We start from the raw sequence: 22980 nt of genomic DNA, 5'->3' as shown, positions 1-22980 counted from the left end.
AAGTAACATAGTGTGGACCCAAATCAAAAAAACACCCACCGAAAAACATGATGTAGCTGTCACATACAAAGACTGTGTGACGTGTCACATGCGTTTCCTTAGATAGAGGTTGTCTATATTGGTTAGATAAGTTATATGAGTGTATATACAGTAGATGTATGGCACTTGACAATATTAAAAAATAAATACATAAATAAAAATGGCGCTTAGGTGTACATCGTTTTAAGGTCAGTGGTGAATGCAAAAAATATCCTGTATTCATAACATTTATACATGTCTTATTAATCTTACTCATCTTTCTGTTGAATGATATTGAACCGCATGAATATGAAGACAATATAGTTGCTGTTCATTGGGCTTGTAAATACTGTATATATAACCATCATTCAGTGTTGTCCAAAACTTTTTCCAATGAGGTTCGCGTCCAGAAAAATGAAAAGGTCAACATATGTTAAGCCATCTGAAAAAAAAAGTGTACATTAATGTTATATCAAATATTACAGGGTGTCCTTCAAGTTTGGACATATAATATACACATATTCTATACACACATGTAATTGTCTGACAGCACTATTTATAATATATCCGTGAATCCTGTATTAAAATACAAATGTTAAATATATTTTTATGATAATTGTAGAATATATACATTGTAGCTTATGTGTCCAGCACAGTGGTGCACTGGTTAGTACACATACCTCAGAATAACAAAGTCTTGGGTACACTGCCTTCCGCCCGAATGCAGCTGGTATAGGCTCCAGCACACCACTCAACCCCAAAAGGCCTAACATAAACAGAAATCATGATCCTAATTAAAGACAAAAGTAATTTATAATTTACTTTCCCTAAATATCTAAAAGTATTCATATTCTCTTCATGTCATATTATGCTCTTTCCAATGCTGATGTTTTTAGGTTGGAGTTTGTATCCAATCAGAATTCAGCTAGCTTATGTTGCCATGCTGTACCAAATCTGCCCGGGGCCTTCAGAATGAACAAAGCAGGCATCCGTGCACTGTAAGTGAACGGACACATACAGTTGATAGATAACTACGATAGCCAATCAGATCACAAGTTGTTGTCAGTAAGGCCTTCTAGCTGGCCTAAGGTTGAACGTGACATTTACGTGTCCTGTGATTGGATATTCACCGGGACCGTTAGCGGATGAATTTGAGAAAACATAGAGTTGATAGACAGTTGCGATAGCCAATCAGATCACAAGTTGTTGACAGTAACCTATCTAGGTAACCCAGACCTGGGCAAATTAAGGCCCGGGGGCCACATGCGGCCCGTTAAGCTTTTCAATCTGGCCCGCCGGACATTCCCAAATAATTTTTTTAGATGTTTAAGATGGAAAGTGTAGCTGCCATTATGATGTGCAGTGATGTTTTCTAACGACCACAAGTCTTGAACTATACTAAGTATTTCAATGGTTGGAATCTGCGCTTATGGATTATATACCAGTTACTATGGTCATCTAATTAGTTACTATGGTCATTTAATTAGTTACTATGGTAATCTACGTCACAGCAGCTCAGACAAGGCACCAAACAGTGTGGGCGGGAAGCGTTTCCACAGACGCGGAAGGAGATTTTCACAACAAAGTTCTAAAGCTTAGTGATGTATCTGATTTATCAGATTGTAGGTGGGTTTATTTTGTACCCTTCGCGTTCATATTCACTGTTTGTTGCATTTTTGTTGCGTTTCACTTGATTGTGAAATATGTAGATTGAAGAGGGTATGACATTCATATTTTGTCAAATGTATCGTTACTAGAAAGATTTAAAATTCCATTACGTTTTTTAAGGCGGTCTGTCATAATGTTTTAAGCATTCAATCAGACATTATTGTGAGGTTTTGTATTAGTGTTCCTAAAAATAGATAGACACATTTTTTTCTCTAAATGTGGCCCCCGAGTCAAAATAATTGCCCAGGCCTGAGGTAACCTGATGTTAACGAGACTGTGACTGGATACTCACTTGTCATTTCAAAGTGAGTGTTGCCCCACAAAGAAGGAGATATATTGATATATATTTGCAAGGCCATTTTCAAGAAAGATATGAAATGTGTCCTTTGCAGGGAGGTGAGGGGAGCAGTGAGCAGCAGCGTGCGGCACGCTCGGGAATCATTTGGTGATTTAACCCCCAATTCCAACCCTTGATGCTGAGTGCCAAGCAGGGAGGCAACGGGTCCCATTTTTTTATGGTCTTTGGTATGACTCGGCCGGTGTTTGAACTCACAACCTTCCAGTCTCAGGGCGGACACTCTAACCACAAAGCCACTGAGCTGGTGAGCGGTACTAAATGGATGGATGGATGGATGTCCAAACTTCAGGGACACTTGTATATCCTACTGATAATGATTTAATTTTCTTTTCAGAAGATGCTTATGTCCGATAAAAAAAAAAGAATGAGAAAAAAGAGCTGCATGTTGAAATTGTCCTTCTACATTTGTCATAGCGTATTAGTGAATACCTGTATGATTTGCTCAAAGGCGACAACCATCCTCATCACAACCTCACGTTTAAAGAATCAAACCATTCAGTTTTTCCATGTCATAAAAGAAAAAAAACTATCTCAACAATTCAGTCATAAAGTCAGTCATAGAAATGACCAGGCTAAGACAAAGGTTCAGATATGTTTTGGGAAAGATTCAACATGCCCCCAAAGGAGTACTGACAGATACTTTGTACCAGGAGTTTCCGTGTACAGTATTTGTACATGTACAACACACATTTACACGTATGCAGAGTCACTGGATTGAGTACGTCCAAAGTTGGGCATACTCATCCTAGGCAGGTCTCTGTTCCGGATCTCATAAATGGACTTCCTCCTTGCTCGCACGCCTCGAACTGCAGCTTTGATCTTCCTCCAGCCCAGATGGTTGAGCTCCGCTAAGTTGAACACCACACAAATACCACTGACAGCGAACATGAAGACCAAGAACACAGTTTTCTCTGTAGGTCTCGAGACATAGCACTCGACGTCCTTTATGCAAGGGTATCGGTCACACTCGTACACCGCAGGGACGTTGAATCCGTATAGGAAATACTGGCCCACCAAGAAGCCGATCTCCAGGGCATTTCTGAACACCACCTGGATGATGTAGAACCTGGATATGCCTTCCTGTCTCCTCATTTTTGACTTGGTAGTTCGCAGGACTGAGTTGGGAATGTCCTTGACCTCGAGGCAATCGGGCTCCGCCTCCTTGTTGGAGTTCTCGGAATTCTGCAGGACGCCATTCACAATGGTGTTCTTGATCTTCTTGCTGTCGTCCGTCTTGGTCAAGTCTTGTTCCTTGTCCAGCGAGAGGAAGACTGTGGAGTAGCGTCGCTCCTTCTGCTTGGCAGACTGATGGACAGAATAGGTGATGAAGCAGAGGCTGGGGCAGCAGACCATAATGATCTGGAACACCCAGTACCTGATGTGGGAGATGGGGAAGGCTTTGTCGTAACACGCCTGGTTACAGCCGGGCTGTAGAGTGTTACATACAAACATGGCCTGCTCATCATTGTACACCGTTTCTCCGACTATAGCCACAATCAGAATGCGGAAAATCACCACCACAGTGAGCAGGATCCTGAAAAAAAATTCAACAATTGGACGCATTAGTCATATACAGTTGTCCAAAACCTGCATTGGTTTGTTTCTGTTTGGTTAATTTTGAAAGAAAAAACAACACACTTGAAAACTCAAAAACACTGACTAATCAATTTGATTTACCGTATTTTCGGGGCCATAGGGCGCAAAGGATTATAAGACGTACTGCCGATGAATGGTATATGTTCAATCTTTTTTCATATATAAAGCGCACCGGATTATAGGGCAGGGCACATTAAAGGAGTCATAATACTATTTTTTTTCTTCTAAATGTAAAACACTTCCTTGTGGTTTACATAACATGTAATGGTGGTTCTTTGGTCAAAATGTTGCATAGATTATGCTGTCGCTTCCGAATGCGCCGTTTTGTGGGCGGTCTTATTTACCTGGCTCACCTCCGACAGCTTCTTCTCGCCGTCATCTTTGTTGTAGCGGTGTAGAGTGCAAGGACGGGAGTGGAAGAAGTGTTAAAAGATGGAGCTAACTGTTTTAATGACATTCAGACTTTACTTAAATCAATAACGGAGCAGCATGTCCTCATCCGGAAACAACAACAAGGCCGGACAACAAGGCCGGAAATGTGTCCCGTGAAAAAACGTCCGACCGGAACTCTCTAATAACCAAAGTTCCTTGGGTGAATAATGTATACTCACGACACCGCTATGTTTTAGTGCTTTCATTGCGAGTTTACTGACAGATATAAGTAAGAACTTTACACTACTTTATATTAGAAATGGCAACAGTGGAGGATGAATGTCCCATAACAAGAAGACAAAGAAAAAGAAAAAGCATATCCACTACGGAGTTGGCACGGACTACAAAGGCGGACGCGCGCAATTCTTCAGGATTTATGCAGATCCCAAATACAGATCAGCAGGTACCAGAAGGTAAGCAAAGTTGCTTTTGCATAATATTGTGAAACAAATCGCTAGATAATATGCCTTACCTTATACATACACACATTATAATAATACTTGTATGTGTAATGCGCCAACAACAACAATCCATCAAGCGTTGTGGCTTCATAGCTTACCAAAGTCGTACTAAAACATTTTGATGGATTTTTGAGTGCCGTGTGTAATGTCCTATACTTTAATTGGAACATACAAAATTTTGGTGTTGTTTACTTGAGTCATATTGCCATCATATTGCAGTCTACACATATCTCTTATGTTTGACTGCCATCTACTGGTCACACTTATCATTACACCATGTACCAAATAAAATTACTTCGAGGTTGGGTAAGCAAAACTAGAATTATTCCGTACATTAGGCGCACCGGGTTATAAGGCGCACTGTCGAGTTTTGAGGAAAACGCCTTACAGTTTGGAAAATACGGTATATAATTTTCCAATTATGAACAATATTCATGAGATGAAATACATTTTCTGTCATAGTCTGCTTCCCAACTGACTATTATTCTGGCCACTTCTTGTTGTGCATCCTGGAGGCGTAGCAGCGAGGCTGGTGGACGTCATTATCAATTATCCCCATTCCTAAAGAGGACCTATGATTTTTTTTCCTCTTTTCTAACTTATAAATATTTGTTACAATGTCACGTTAAACAAGGCCGTAATGTTAAATCTTGCGGTTCATGCATTTTGGCGTGAGCTTGGGCAAAGGTTTGGATGTCTCTGTTAGCGGGGTTTTGCAGTCTGGCTACATTGAAGTGGAAGCACTAATTTAGAAATTAGGTAAACTCTCAGCCAGAGGGTGGCTCTACTCCCCCTCTGCTTCCAGCTATGAGAAAACACAAAAATCAGGTAGGATAAAGTATTATTTTATTTTAATCTCGGCATGCGCACAATAACACAGACATGCAACATGCAGTGACACTAAAAGCAGCTTTTTTTATGCACTCTCCGAATTGTTTGGAGAGTGTGCAGGTGTACCTAATGTTGGGACCGGGTGAATCTATATAACCCTTATGAAGTTTATTTTTAACCGTGTTTGGAAAAAAATTGCGGTGGAAACTTCAAGACATACAGTACAGGCCAAAAGTTTGGACACACCTTCTCATTTAATGTGTTTTCTTTATGTTCATGACTATTTACATTGTAGATGAATTGTCACTGAAGGCATCAAAACTATGAATGAACACATGTGGAGTTATGTACTTAACAAAAAAAGGTGGAATAACTGAAAACATGTTTTATATTCTAGTTTCTTCAAAATAGCCACCCTTTGCTCTGATTACTTGCTTTGCACTCTCTTGGCATTCTCTCCATGAGCTTCAAGAGGTAGTCACCTGATATGGTTTTCACTTCACAGGTGTTGTTGTGTTTTATTATTCTCCTGCCTTCCCCTTTATTTTGATGTCTGCATTTGGTCCTGTGGTCTTTGTTTTCAGTTTGTTTGTCCTCGGCGAGGGGCGGACCTTGAGGCACACCTGCAACTAATTAGCCTGTTAGTATTTAAGCTCGTCACAGACAGCTTTGCCTTGCCGGTTGTTTCCTGTGCTCTCCACGTCTCATGCGCCTGCCTCGCCTACCCAGTCCTAGTACGTTGGTCGTTCCTTAGTCCTAATATCCCTAAACTCCTTGTGTTCTATTACTAGCCTCCCTGAGGTAGAGAGGAGATATTTTGTTGGACTTTCTCTGTGCTCAGTGTGCCCTGGCCTATCCCCCTGCCTACCACTGAGGATCCTGTTTGGTCTGTGATACATGGTGTGCGCTTCTGCCCCATCGCCTTATGTTACCCCTTTTGGACTAATTAAAATATTTCCTTTTTGTAATTCCACCTTGCCTCCCGTCTCTGTATCCTGGGGTCAACACCTTGACCGATACCCTAACAAGTGTCATAGTTTTGATGCCTTCAGTGACAATCTACAATGTAAATAGTCATGGAAATTAAGAAAACACATTGAAATGAGAAGGTGTGTCCAAACTTTTGGCCTGTACTGTATATTTAAACAGTGTACATTTTTAAAATGTAAATAATGATATTTTTGGACAGGGCGGGGCGCGATTCCATTTGCAATCTTGGAGCGCCTTCAGAATCGAACATCTTGCAGACAAGCTAAAGAAAGAGGTTATAAAAGTGATTGTGGAGCCCAATACAGTAAACACAAAAAATTCTCCAAAGTTTATCCAATACATATGTAGACCACAGGGAAGGGTTTTAAATGTAGATTAAAATCATCACAGGTCCGATAAACAGTGTTCCAGTTCTATTTTTCATACTGTAGTTCCCCCATGTAGACCTGAGTTCTCCTGTCCGTACCACTACTTATTACTAATTGGTACTTTTTAGGGGTGTCCTAATCCATCAGATATTTTTAATATTTTAGTCAAGTTATTTCCAAAAGGTAAACATGGTAGGCTCAGCACGAGGAGCATGCAGCTACACAACAGCTAAGCACACAATAGCCACAGAGGCTAGACATATGTTAAAAGTGTTTTTAATAATTTAGTCTAGTTATTTACAAAAGGTAAACATGGTAGGCTTAGCACGAGGAGCATGCAGCTTAGTGATGGGATCGGCAGTTCTTTTGACTGTACTGAATCACTAGAATCAGTTCCTTAAATTGATTCGTTCAAAAGATTCGTTCACCGAATCACCCCCCCCCCCCCCCCCCCCACCAAAAAAGGAGGGGGGGGCGTGCGTAGTACAGTACAGTGCTAGTGATGGGATCGGCAGTTCTTTTGACTGTACTGAATCACTAGAATCAGTTCCTTAAATTTATTCTTTCAAAAAATTTGTTCACCGAATCACTTGTGCAGTAGCAGTTCTGTGCGCAGGTCGGCGAATCACCGAATCACTTCTGCAGCAGCAGTTCTGTGTGCAGGTTGGCGAATCACCGAATCACTTGTGCAGCAGCAGTTCTGTGTGCAGGTCGGCGAATCACCGAATCACTTCTGCAGCAGCAGTTCTGTGTGCAGGTCGGTGAATCACCGAATCACTTCTGCAGCAGCAGTTCTGTGTGCAGGTTGGCGAATCACCGAATCACTTGTGCAGCAGCAGTTCTGTGTGCAGGTCGGCGAATCACCGAATCACTTCTGCAGCAGCAGTTCTGTGTGCAGGTTGGCGAATCACCGAATCACTTGTGCAGCAGCAGTTCTGTGTGCAGGTCGGCGAATCACCGAATCACTTGTGCAGTAGCAGTTCTGTGCGCAGGTCGGCGAATCACCGAATCACTTCTGCAGCAGCAGTTCTGTGCGCAGGTCGGCGAATCACCGAATCACTTGTGCAGTAGCAGTTCTGTGCGCAGGTCGGCGAATCACCGAATCACTTCTGCAGCAGCAGTTCTGTGCGCAGGTCGGCGAATCACCGAATCACTTGTGCAGTAGCAGTTCTGTGGGCCAGAGGGCGACAGACGTGAATCGCTCTCTGCCCTGACAGACTCCCCTTGACGTTCGCAAATTAACAGACATTGCAGCTGTAGAGATTCCGTTACTTTTAAAAACACTGTGTGTGCGTTTCCGGCCTGTCCAATAAACAAAATGTGACTAAATGTCTTGGTTGTTAAATATGTTTTATTGCACTGAAATGAAAATAAGAAATAAATAAAAGTGGGAAATAAAAAAAATAGTAATAGCCTACTAAAATGCTTGCAATCAACAGTTCAATAAATAGGCCTCGTTTGTTTAGTGCAAAAACAAATATTACATTAAGAAACCCTTAACAAATGCCAACATAAAAACGAAATGTTCTGTAGCAAAGAAAATGTAAACTTAAATATGCAAACAAAAAGAAAATAAATACCTTCAAAATAAAACAAATAAATTAAGAGCCAGAAATGCCAACATAAAAACAAAATGTTCTGTAGCCTACGTTTAAAAATATAACAAAGAAAATATCAACTTAAATGTGCAAACAAAAAGAAAATAAATAGGCTACCTTAAATAAAACAAAACAAATATTAAACCAAGTGCCAGAAAAGCCAACATTAAAACTAACATTTCTGTAGCTTACATTTAAAAATATAAAAATGGAAATATCAACTTAAATATGCAATAAAAAAGAAAATAAATAGCTTAAATAATATAAAAATCAAGATAAATAATAGCCCATGTATATGTACATACATTAGTTATTATTTTTATTTTAAATCTTCTCAAACAGCCTGCCCTACACTTTACCCCCCGCCCCTCCCCCTCGCGTCGCTGCTGCTCCGCCTTGCCCTGCACTGACTTTCTTTCTGTCTCCTCTACTCTCATAACTTTATGTGTTGAGATAATGCGCGTGTTTGTTTTCATGTGGCTTGAGTCAACATTAGCCGTTAGCTTGGAGAATGAATGGAGAACGGATGCCAATGGCATGAAACATATCCCCGCGACGGGAGGAGAATCACCCGCAGCATTGGGGCAAGCAGAGCAGAGAGCGAGAGCGTTGTCGTTCACTGAGTGATTCATGTCGTTAATCCGCGGTGAACGAATCGTTCGCTCAGTCCCCCCCCCCGCCCCCATGATGAGTAGCTGGCTGCGTCGTTCGCCGACGTCACAGAATGCGCCAGTTCCACTCATACCGGCATGGTCGCGGCGGAGCTCAACTGAACTGAGAAAGGAACGAATCAGTTCATGAAGTGATTCGGTTCAGTACGTTCACTCAAAAGATTCATTCCTTCGAACGAATCGTTCGCGAACGACACAACATTAATGCAGCTACACAACAGCTAAGCACACAGGCTAGACAAACGTTAAAAGTAAGGGTGTAACGGTACGTGTATTTGTATTGAACCGTTTCGGTAAGGGGGTTTCGGTTCGGTTCGGAGGTGTACGGAACAAGTTTCCACACGGACACATTAAGTAGCGTACCGCACGTTGTGTAAACAATGCACACCAAGGCACAACACACGACATGCTAGCAACGACTGGGCTACAACAACATGTAAAGGCCAGAGCTGAAAGACCCTCCTGCCTCGTTAAGATCTCCCGTTTGGGAACACTTCGGCTTCGCAGTGCGATACAACAATGGAGGACGGAGGTTTGCCGACATTGTTCAGCAGCGGTAGGGTATGCTTCTCACAACACATATAACATGCTAACCCATTTGAAGCGTCACCACCCCCAAGTGAACATCGCTTCAACGAAGAGAAAGACGAGCAAACAGCTCCCACCGCATTCAAGCAGCCTCTCCTCGGCGAGTCAGACAGGGCTAATGCAATAACAAATGTTTTTATAGCAGCAGATTTAAGACCATATTGCATTAAAAACTAGATTTTGACCCATTTCTATGGTGGAAGAACAATGAGCCCAGTTGTCAATTGTACGGAATATGTACTGTACTGTGCAATCTACTAATAAAAGTCTCAATCAATCATTCAAATAAAAAAAGCACTTTATATGTAGAAAGGTTTTGTTAAGAAACCATTCTGAGCCTTAATCTTATTTAGTTTATATTTCATATATGTTGACCACAATAACCCTGGCAATGGACCCTGTGTGTATATGTATGTTATGCCATTGTTTACAACTTTGGTAAATAAATAACCAAACAATGTATATTTTGTTGTTTTCTTACTGTACTGAAAATGAACCGAACTGTGACCTCTAAACCGAGGTAAGTACCGAACCGGAATTTTTGTGTACCGTTACACCCTTAGTTAAAAGTGTTTTTAATAATTTAGTCAAGTTATTTACAAAAGGTAAACATGGTAGGCTAGGCACGAGGAGCATGCAGCTACACAACATCGAGGCACACAATAGCCACACAGGCTAGACATACGTTAAAAGTGTTTTTAATAGTTTAGTCAAGTTATTTACAAAAGGTAAACATGGTGGCTAGTCACGAGGAGCATGCAGCTACACAACAGCTAAGCACACAATAGCACACAGACTAGACATACGTTAAAAGTGTTTTTAATTGAACAATAAAACACCAAATGTGTCGTTATAAAGAAATATAAAATATTTAAAGTTGCTTATTACGTACAGCTAAAAAAGTTTCCAAAGTAGAGGACTACGGTGATAGTTTTAAATGCAGATGTAAATACTGCACTCTGAAAAGTTGTTTATGGGTGTGTTTACTACCAGTACCCTGTTTGCTATTTTACAAATACTTGAAAAATGAGCTTTTAATTCTTAGTATACTTATTGTCACCAAGTTTTAAGCAAATGTATGCCTTGTAGTTATGTACAACGTTTAAAGACGTGATTTGAATACATTCTGACCACAAGATTTGATTTGTGTCCAAATATTGGGGTATTATCTTAAGCAAATTTTAAATATTCACGCAAGTAACAACCTGTGATTAATAATGATTATATGTGTGATTAATCTGATTTAAACACTGAATCACTTGACAGCCCTAAAATATATATATATATATATATATATATGTATATATATATATATATATATATATATATATATATATATATATATATATATATATATATATATATATATATATATATATATATGTATATATATATATATATATATATATATATATATATATATATATATATATATATATATATGTATTTATATACACTGTATATATATATATATATATATATATATATATATACATATATATATATATATATATATATTTTTATATACACTGTATATATATATATATATATATACATATATATATATATATATATATATATATATATATATATATGTATATGTATATATATATATATATATATATATATATACAGTACAGGCCACACGTTTGGACACACCTTCTCATTTAATGTGTTTTCTTTATTTTCATGACTATTTACATTGTAGATTGTCACTGAAGGCATCAAAAAAATGACACCTGTGAAGTGAAAACCATTTCAGGTGACTACCTCTTGAAGTTCATCAAGAGAATGCAAAGAATGTGCAAAGCAGTAATCAGAGCAGAGGGTGACTATTTTGAAGAACCTAGAATATAAAACATGTTTTCAGTTATTTCACCTTTTTTTGTTAAGTACATAACTCCACATGTGTTCAATCATAGTTTGATGCCTTCAGTGACAATCCACAATGTAAATAGTCATGAAAATAAAGAAAACGCATTGAATGAGAAGGTGTGTCCAAACTTTTGGCCTGTACTGTATATAGATATAGTCATATATTGTGTGCAGAGGTGGGTAGTAACACGCTACATTTACTCCGTTACATCTACTTGAGTAACTTTTGGGATTAATTGTACTTCTAAGAGTAGTTTTAATGTAACATTCTTTTACTTTTACTTGAGTATATTTATAGAGAAGTAACGCTACTTTTATTCCGTTCCATTTATCTACATTCAGCTCGCTACTCGCTACTGATTTTTATCGATCTATTAATGCACGCTTTGTTTGTTTTGGTTTGTCAGACAGACCTTCAAAGTAGGATCTATCGCATGCCTGTTTCACCAGTCAAATACAGTCACTGGTGACGTTTGACTCCGTTTCACCAATCAAACAGAGCCAGGCGGTCACATGATTAACAAGCTTAAGCTTACATGAACTCAACAAAGCACATGGCGGTAAGTAACGTTAGTAGATATTTTGGCTGTCACCGTAGGCTGATGTTGGCTTCCCTGCTATGAATCACTGTCAAATGTACATCGTGTGGGGACATTTATTAACGTACTGCAGCCTCATAGACACACACACACATGCATGCATAGAAACACCAATCAGTGTGTTCCCAGATGCAGCCCACACCTATCAGTTAATGTTCTGCGTAAAGGCTAACTTGTTATTTTCCTTTGTAATCTCTGCCTACTGAGCCTATGGTGCTGTTAAGTTATTGTGGCTCAATTTGCCTTAATGTTTTTTATGTTAATGTATTATTAATTAATATATATTATTGTTTGCTCTTGAATGCATCATAATTATCCGCTCAACTCCCCCCAAAATGGATTAACTCGCTGGAATAAAAAAGACAATATAACATACATCCATAAACGCGGATGCATATGAAAAAGTGCAATATATTTATCTGTTCAGTAACATATTTATTTATTTATATCTGCACCTTATTGCTTTTTTATCCTGCACTACCATGAGCTAATGCAACGAAATTGTGTTCTTATCTGTACTGTAAAGTCCAAATTTGAATGACAATAAAAAGGAAGTCTAAGTCTAAGTCTAAGTTTTAGTTGCTTAAGAGATATTCCTGGCTCTGAATTTGCTCATTGCTATTTTTATGTTTTTGTACATTATTTGTTGCCGTCATCATTAAACGAACAGGTTACTCATCAGTTACTCAGTACTAGAGTAGTTTTTTCACAACAAACTTTTTACTTTTACTCAAGTAAATATTTGGGTGACTACTCCTTACTTTTACTTGAGTAATACATCTCTAAAGTAACGGTACTCTTCCTTGAGTACAATTTCTGGCTACTCTACCCACCTCTGACTGTGTGTGTGTCCAGGATCTTCAGCTCTCACTATATCGGTTCGCAGCTGAGTGTGAAGCGACTGGGATGAGAATCAGCACCTCCATGTCCGAGTCCATGGTTCTCGCCGGGAAAAGGGTGGAGTGCCAGCTCCGGGTTGGGGAGGAGATCTTGCCCCAAGGAGTTCAAGTACCTCGGAGTCTTGTTCACGAGTGAGGGAAGAGTGGTTCGTGAGATCGACAGGCGGATCAGTACGGCGTCTTCAGTAATGCGGACGCTGTATCGATCCGTTGTGGTAAAGAAGGAGCTGAGCCGGAAGGCAAAGCTCTCAATTTACCGGTCGACCTACGTTCCCATCCTCACATATGGTCACAAGCTTTGGGTTATGACCGAAAGGACAAGATCACGGGTACAAGCGGCCGAAGTGAGTTTCCTCCGCCGGGTGGCGGGCTCTCCCTTAGAGAAAAGTAAAGCCGCTGCTCCTCCACATCGAGAGGAGCCAGATGAGGTTGTTCAGGCATCTGATCTGGATGCTACCTGGACACCTCCTTTAGGAGGTCTTTAGGAGGTCTTTAGGGTGCATCCAACCGTTAGGAGGCCACGGGGAAGACCCAGGACACATTGGGAAGACTTTGGCTCCCGGCTGGCTTTGGGAATGCCTCGGGATCCCCCGGGAGGAGCTGGACGAAGTGGCTGGGGAGAGGGAAGTCTGAGCTTCCCTGCTCAGGCTGCTGCCCCCGCCACCCGACCTCGGATAAGCGGAAGAAAATGAATGGATGGATATATATATATATATATATATATATATATATATATATTAGGACTGTGAATCTTTGGGTGTCCCACGATTCGATTCAATATCAATTCTTGGGGGTCACGATTTGATTCAAAATAGATTTTTTTTTTCAATTCAACACGATTCTCGATTCAAAATAGATTTTTTCCCGATTCAAAACGATTCTCTATTCATTCAATACATAGGATTTCAGCAAGATCTACCCCAGTCTGCTGACATGCAAGCCGAGTAGTAGCTTTTTGTAAAAAGCTTTTATAATTGTAAAGGACAATGTTTTATCAACTGATTGCAATAATGTAAATTTGTTTTAACTATTAAATGAACCAAAAATATGACTTATTTTATCTTTGTGAAAATATTGGACACAGTGTGTTGTCAAGCTTATGGGATGCGATGCAAGTGTAAGCCACTGTGACACATTTGTTCTTTTTTTTAATTTTTTTTTATAAATGTCTAATGATATTGTCAATGAGGGATTTTTAATCACTGCTTTGTTGAAATTGTAACTAATATTGATACTGTTGTTGATAATATTAATTTTTGTTTCACTACTTTTGGTTTGTTCTGTGTCGTGTTTGTGTCTCCTCTCAATTGCTCTGTTTATTGCAGTTCTGAGTGTTGCTGGGTCGGGTTTGGTTTTGGAATTGGATTGCGTTGTTATGGTATTGCTGTGTATTGTTTTGTTGAATTGACTAATTAAAAAAATAAAATAAATTACTTTTTAAAAAAAAAATAAAAAACAAACAAAAAAAACGATTTTTTAAAAATGAGAATCGATTCTGAATCGCACAACATGAGATGTGTATACATATATATATATATATGTTTGTATATATATATATATATATATATATATATATATATATATATATATATATATATATATATATTAGGGCTGAGCGATATATCAATATACTCGATATATCGCGGGTTTGTCTCTGTGCGATATAGAAAATGACTATATCGTGATATTCGAGGATACGTTCTCACACAGTTGCTTTTAGCTGCTGGCATTACACTACAGGCTCTTCTCACTCTTTCTTGTGTCTCCTTCTCACAAACAGCAAGCGCACCTTCTTACACACGTCACATACTGTCACGTCATACGTCACATACGTATACGCCATCGCGGAGCAGTGAGGTAGCAGCATGGCTAACGTTAGCTGTGGTGCGGGTGGTAATACAAGAGAAAGAAGGTGCAAATCTGGTAACAAATGAAGGAAGAATTAATTCCCAAGAAAAACAACAGGGGGTCCATTGTCTGGCGGTGGTTTGGCTTCAAATGGGAATATGTCGAACAGACAACCGTAATTTGTCAAGTGTGGGGCAAAATTGTTGCTACAAAAAGTAGCATTTCTGCTAATATGTATTTTCATTTGAAAAGTCCCCTGCTAGAGAATGAAGAGTGCATACTCCGCATGTCAACATCTCCGTTCGGTGCCACACCATCAAAATGCTGAGGCAAACATTTCCAGATCAACACCGTATGAAAAAAATAGTCAACAACAGAAGATAACGTCCGCTGGAAACTACCACATAGCGAAGGACGAACACTATTTGATTTCCTATTATGCAGCTCATTTTTATTTGACACTTATTGAAATATCTAGTGTGACATCATGCACAAAAGTGCACTTTATTTGTTTCAAAATATTGTAGTGGCGTTCTGTACAAAAAGTGCACTTTAATTTAGTGTTGTTTTGATATGTCATCTTAGTGACATCATGCACAAAGTGCACTAATAGCTTGTTTAAAATGTCTCTGACAATCTTGCACTTTCTGTTTTGAAATGACATGAATGTTTGTGCCACTGCTTAATAACTGTTTAATAAATACAGTTTTGGTTAATTGACTTGGTTGTGATTTCCCTCTCTGCATGAAAGTTTAAAATTAGCCTATATTAAAGCAGTATGAAGAAGAATGTTTTAATGTTGACACATAGAATCATCATACCGCTGTGATTATATGCATCAAGTGTTCATTCAAGGCTAAGGCAAAATATCGAGATATATATCGTGTATTGCGATATGGCCTAAAAATATCGAGATATTAAAAAAAGGCCATATCGCCCGGCCCTAATATATATATATATATATATATATATATATATATATATATATATATATATACATATATATATATATATATATATATATGTATATATATATATATATATATATATATATATATGTATATACTCTCTTTTTGATGAAATAACATTAGAGGAACTATTACAGCGTGTAAGTGGGATAAAACAAACAACATGTTTACTTGACCCACTTCCTGGGAAACTTATCAAGGAGCTTTTTGTATTATTAGGTCCATCAGTGCTAAATATTATAAACTTATCACTTTCCTCTGGCACTGTTCCCCTAGCATTCAAGAAAGCGGTTATTCATCCTCTGCTCAAAAGACCTAGCCTTGATCCTGACCTCATGGTAAACTACCGACCGGTGTCCCACCTTCCCTTTATTTCAAAAATCCTCGAAAAAATTGTCGCACAGCAGCTAAATGAACACTTAGTGTCTAACAATCTCTGTGAACCTTTTCAATCCGGTTTCAGGGCAAATCACTCTACGGAGACAGCCCTCGCAAAAATGACTAATGATCTACTGCTAACGATGGATTCTGATGCGTCATCTATGTTGCTGCTTCTTGATCTTAGCGCTGCTTTCGATACCGTCGATCATAATATTTTATTAGAGCATATCAAAACACGTATTGGTATGTCAGACTTAGCTTTGTCGTGGTTTAACTGTTATCTTACTGACAGGATGCAATGCGTCTCCCATAATAATGTGACCTCGGACTATGTTAAGGTAAAGTGCGGAGTTCCTCAGGGTTCGGTTCTTGGCCCTGCACTCTTTAGTATTTACATGCTGCCGCTAGGCGACATCATACGCAAATATGGTGTTAGCTTTCATTGTTATGCTGATGACACCCAACTCTACATGCCCCTAAAGCTGACCAACACGCCGGATTGTAGTCAGCTGGAGGCGTGTCTTAATGAAATTAAACAATGGATGTCCGCTAACTTCTTGCAACTCAACGCCAAGAAAACGGAAATGCTGATTATCGGTCCTGCTAAACACCGACATTTATTTAATAATACCACCTTAACATTTGACAACCAAACAATTACACAAGGCGAATCAGTAAAGAATCTGGGTATTATCTTCGACCCAACTCTCTCCTTTGAATCACACATTAAGAGTGTTACTAAAACGGCCTTCTTTCATCTCCGTAATATCGCTAAAATTCGTTCTATTTTATCCACTAGCGACGCTGAGATCATTATTCATGCGTTCGTTACGTCTCGTCTCGACTACTGTAACGTATTATTTTCGGGTCTCCCTATGTCTAGCATTAAAAAATTACAGTTGGTACAAAATGCGGCTGCTAGACTTTTGACAAGAACAAGAAAGTTTGATCATATTACGCCTATACTGGCTCACCTGCACTGGCTTCCTGTGCACTTAAGATGTGACTTTAAGGTTTTACTACTTACGTATAAAATACTACACGGTCTAGCTCCGCCCTATCTTGTCGATTGTATTGTACCATATGTCCCGGCAAGAAATCTGCGTTCAAAGAACTCCGGCTTATTAGTGATTCCCAGAGCCCAAAAAAAGTCTGCGGGCTATAGAGCGTTTTCTATTGGGGCTCCAGTACTATGGAATGCCCTCCCGGTAACAATTAGAGATGCTACCTCAGTAGAAGCATTTAAGTCCCATCTTAAAACTCATTTGTATACTCTAGCCTTTAAATAGCCCCCCTGTTAGACCAGTTGATCTGCCGTTTCTTTTCTTTTCTCCTCTGCTCCCCTTTTCCTTGAGGGGGGGGGGGGGGGGGCACAGGTCCGGTGGCCATGGATGAAGTGCTGGCTGTCCAGAGTCGGGACCCGGGGTGGACCGCTCGCCTGTGCATCGGCTGGGAACATCTCTGCGCTGCTGACCCGTCTCCGCTCGGGATGGTGTCCTGCTGGCCCCACTATGGACTGGACTCTTACCATTATGTTGGATCCACTATGGACTGGACTCTCACAATATTATGTCAGACCCACTCGACATCCATTGCTTTCGGTCTCCCCTAGAGGGGGGGGAGTTACCCACATATGAGGTCCTCTCCAAGGTTTCTCATAGTCATTCACATCGACGTCCCACTGGGGTGAGTTTTTCCTTGCCCGTATGTGGGCTTTGTACCGAGGATGTCGTTGTGGCTTGTGCAGCCCTTTGAGACACTTGTGATTTAGGGCTATATAAATAAAGATTGATTGATTGATTGATTGATATATATATATGTATATCTATATATATATATGTGTATATATATATATATATATATATATATATATATATATATATGTATGTATATATATATATATATATATATATATATATATATACACAGCACCAGAATTTTGGAACAAGGATAAGGTGATAGAAGAAAGTCAAAAATATAATAAATGTATTTGTGGTGGCGATGGAGAAAGTGATGCACGAGTTTAACTTTTGCATCTCATAACTGTGATGTGTTCAAAGACCCTTGATTCGAGATTACTTAACTCCCAGGAGCTTCACTATTGATAATATAATCATCATACTAATAATGAATTATTATGACTCTGATTATTCACTGATGATAATCCTATCAGTTTATCTCTAATTTTATATAATGTGTGAAATATTTAAATTCATATTCTGGCCACTTTATATTTAATTTGTTGGTGCTTTTTTGTGGAAAAAAAAAATAAAAAAAATAAAAAATATTCATGGCGTTTATCAAGATATATTCTAGATATTTTAATCCCATCTTTAAAAAGTTAAAAGTTTTTTTGTGTTAAAAAAAACTGTTTGAACCAAATCTGTGCAATAATTATTTTTTTTAGTGCATGCATGTAAACATACAAAGTGTGTGTGTATGGGGCGGCGACGTTCAGTTTAGGACACTTTATTTGTCTTACTCCTAGGTGTCAAAGTCAAGGCCCGCGGGCCAGATCTGAATGGCCCCCGGGATGATATTTGATTAGTATTAGAAGCGGCCCACAGGCCACAGCCGCCTGCTGCTGTTTTGCACGCACCAATACTCCATTAGTGTTGGCGCTAGGAATTTTCCAAATGCGGTCCCGGGACCCCATCAAGTCATAAAAATGGGGTCCCACAGTACATTTTTGGCGTCCAACTTTTTTGTAAGCATTTTCAAAACAAATGATAAATGTATGTAGGGCTGCAAATAACAACTAATTTTATAATCGATTAATCTGCCGATTATTACTTCGATTAATCGATTAATAATCGGATAAAAGAGACTAACTACATTTCTATCCTTTCCAGTATTTTATTGAAAAAAACCCCAGCATACTGGCACCATACTTTTTTTGATTATTGTTTCTCAGTTATTTGTAAATGTTGCAGTTTATAAATAAAGTTTTATAAAAAAAAAAAAAATGGGCATAGCATAGATCCAACGAAACTATTTTTATAATCGATTTTAATCGATTTAATCGATTAGTTGTTGCAGCCCTAAATGTATGCATTATCCTGTTATATCTCACATTCTATATTGTGTTTTGGAAAAAGGTTGCCATTAACGTTACTTAATTCATAAAAATAAAAAAAATATACAAAAGAAAACAAATGTTTATGTATATGTAAATGTGTTCAGTTCTAAACATTAATTCACTTTCTTCTTTCCTTCATGGATCCAAACTTTACCGCTGTCTGTATTTTTTTCTATATTTTAATTGTAATATTTTCAGAATGTGTTTGTTCTAGTTTTGGTAAGTAAGACAAAGAAAACAATCTGAAGTTGTCTTTATTTTTTAGTTTTAATGCCATGATTTTAATAGTCCGGCCCGCGTGTGCACACATTTTCCTCCATGCGGCCCCTCAGCTAAAATGAGTTTGACACCCCTGGTCTTAATATATTTCTTCAATGAAGTCATAGAAAACAAGCTAATAAGCCATTCAATAAATGTCACTATTTCAATGATTTTACATGAATATATGTTCTTTGTTCAAATCAAAGTACTTTGGTACTACACTAAGAAGTGAGTTGACTCTTCGATAATAAGGATTACATTTAGCATGAGCAATGTAACATGAATGCAACATCACATATATCAGACCAGGGCAAATTAAGGCTCGGGAGCCTCATGCGGCCCGTTAAGCTTTTCAATCTGGTCTGCATGCCGGACATTCCCAAATATTCTTTTTAGATCTTTAAGATCCAAACTGTATCTGCCATTATGATGTTTTCAAATGACCGTAAGTCTTGAACTATACAAAGGATTTCAATGGTTGGAAACTGCGCTTCTGCATGATATATTAGTTACTATGGTAATCTAAGTCACAGCAGCTCAGACGAGGCACCAAGCAGTGTGGGTGGGGAGCGTTTCCACAGAGTGTCTACACAGAGTGTTTACACAGAGTGTTTCCTGAAACGTGGGTGTTAGGGACAGACGTGGAAGGAGATTTTTACAACAAAGTTCTAAAGCTTAGTGGTATAGATGTATCAGAGATATCAGATTGTAGGTGGGTTTTTTACCCTTTGCATTCATATTTCGCTGTGTTTGTTGCATTTCTGTTGTGTTTCGCTTGATTGTAAAATATGTCGATCGAGAGGGCGTGTGACGTTCATATGTTGTCAATATTCAGTGTTTTATCGTTCATAGTTAATATTGCAAATCCCACATTCTTTATATTCATGTACATTGTGGGTGTCTCATTCAGTTAAAAAAAGTTAAATTACATTCCGTTTTTTAAGGCTGTCCGTCATAACGTTTTTAGCATTCAATCAGACATTATTGTGAGGTTTTGTATTAGTATTCCTAAAAATAGGACCCAAGCACACACGCTGTACAGCAGATTTTCACAGCTTACATATATATATATATATATATATATATATATATATATGTATGTATGTATATATGTATATATATGTATATATATATATATATATATATATATATATATATATATATATATATATATATATATATATATATATGTATATATGTATATATATGTATATATATATATATATATATATATATATATATATACATATATATACATATATACATACATACATACATATATATATATATATATATATATATATATACATATATATACATATATACATACATACATATATATATATATATATATATATATATATATATATATATATATATATATATATATATATATATATATATATATATATATATATATATTTATATATCCATCCATTTTCTACCGCTTATTCCCTTCGGGTCGCGGGGGGCGCTGGAGCCTATCTCAGATATATATATATATATATATATACATATATATATATATATATATATATATATATATATATATATATATATATATATCCATTTTCTACCGCTTATTCCCTTCGGGTCGCGGGGGGCGCTGGAGCCTATCTCAGATATATATATATATATATATATATATATATATATATATATATATATATATATATATATACATATATACATACATACATACATATATATATATATATATATATATATATATATATATATATATATACATATATATACATATATACATACATACATATATATATATATATATATATATATATATATATATATATATATATATATATATATATATATATATATATATATATATATATATATATATATATATCCATCCATTTTCTACCGCTTATTCCCTTCGGGTCGCGGGGGGCGCTGGAGCCTATCTCAGATATATATATATATATATATATATATATATATATATATATATATATATATATATATATATATATATATATATATACATATATATACATATATACATACATACATACATATATATATATATATATATATATATATATATATACATATATATACATATATACATACATACATATATATATATATATATATATATATATATATATATATATATATCCATCCATTTTCTACCGCTTATTCCCTTCGGGTCGCGGGGGGCGCTGGAGCCTATCTCAGATATATATATATATATATATATATATATATATATATATATATATATATATATATATATATATATATACATATATATACATATATACATACATACATACATATATATATATATATATATATATATATATATATATATATATATATATATATATATACATATATACATACATACATATATATATATATATATATATATATATATATATATATATATATATATATATATATATATATATATATATATATATATATATATCCATCCATTTTCTACCGCTTATTCCCTTCGGGTCGCGGGGGGCGCTGGAGCCTATCTCAGATATATATATATATATATATATATATATATATATATATATATATATATATATATATATATATATATATATATATATATATATATATACTTAGATAGATAGATATACCGGCCCCCAGACACATATTCTTCTAAAAATTTGGCCCCCCCGAGTCAAAATAATTGCCCAGGCCTGATGTATATTATACATCGATTCTTTAAAAAAAAAAAAAAAAAGTGTTCCACCTGGTCTGTGCTTTATACAATAGCATAATTCTTCTCGGTTAAAAACCTTTTGTTTTTGTTTTGTTTTTTTTGCACTTGACTAATAATCATAGTTCTTACCTTCCTATCATAGTGGAGTGTTGCTGGACAGCCGCCTCCAAGAGACGCTCCAATATGGTCCACTCTCCCATGACTGTTCATTCGGACACGATCTCACTCAGACGCAAAGTGTGCAGTTGAAAAAAAAGAAGAGGTAACACGACTAAAAAAAGAGAGGGAAAGTCTAACAACAGTCCCACATTTTCTCATAGGAGAAGGCGCGTGGACGTGACGACTTCTTCCTTCGCGGCACTTCTGTGCGAGATGAGCTGTGGACTCCTGATGACAGCCGTTTGTAGGCGCGTGTCCGCGCGTGTCCGCGCGTGTCCGTGTGTAAGTGTGTGTGTGCGTGGACTGTGGAGATCCTCGCGCTAAATCCACTTTAAGTAGGATCATTTGCGTCACGGGCACGACTGTTAGTCAGCGCGAGAAGCCAGAAAGTAACCTGTAACAGTTATATGTAACCCACGTGACCTTTTACCTGCCTGTGGTTGTCACGTGACACACGCCTTCACACACACAAACAAAACAACTGTACACACACAGGGATATGACACAATCATACTTGCATGCATGAGTGCACAGTTTACTCTTACTCAAATAATAGATAATAATGATAATAATATTACTAATAACAATAATAATAAAATGTGAATTACCGTATTTTTCGGAC

General features: G+C 37.3%; 1 protein-coding gene across 1 annotated transcript; it reads right to left on the bottom strand.

Moving 5' to 3' along the window:
- Positions 1-70: 70 nt before the first annotated feature.
- gjd2b (gap junction protein delta 2b) lies at positions 71-22583 on the bottom strand. Its single transcript, XM_061927752.2, has 2 exons — positions 22329-22583; positions 71-3578 (listed from the first exon to the last, which is right to left on the bottom strand). The coding sequence occupies exons 1-2, from the start codon at positions 22397-22399 to the stop codon at positions 2735-2737; spliced, it is 915 nt and encodes a 304-aa protein (XP_061783736.1). The 5' UTR covers positions 22400-22583; the 3' UTR covers positions 71-2734.
- Positions 22584-22980: the final 397 nt, after the last annotated feature.

The sequence above is a fragment of the Nerophis lumbriciformis genome, linkage group LG34 (assembly GCF_033978685.3).
Source record: "Nerophis lumbriciformis linkage group LG34, RoL_Nlum_v2.1, whole genome shotgun sequence".
Classification (NCBI taxonomy): Eukaryota; Metazoa; Chordata; class Actinopteri; order Syngnathiformes; family Syngnathidae; genus Nerophis; species Nerophis lumbriciformis.
This window is presented reverse-complemented; position numbering and strand designations above follow the sequence as displayed.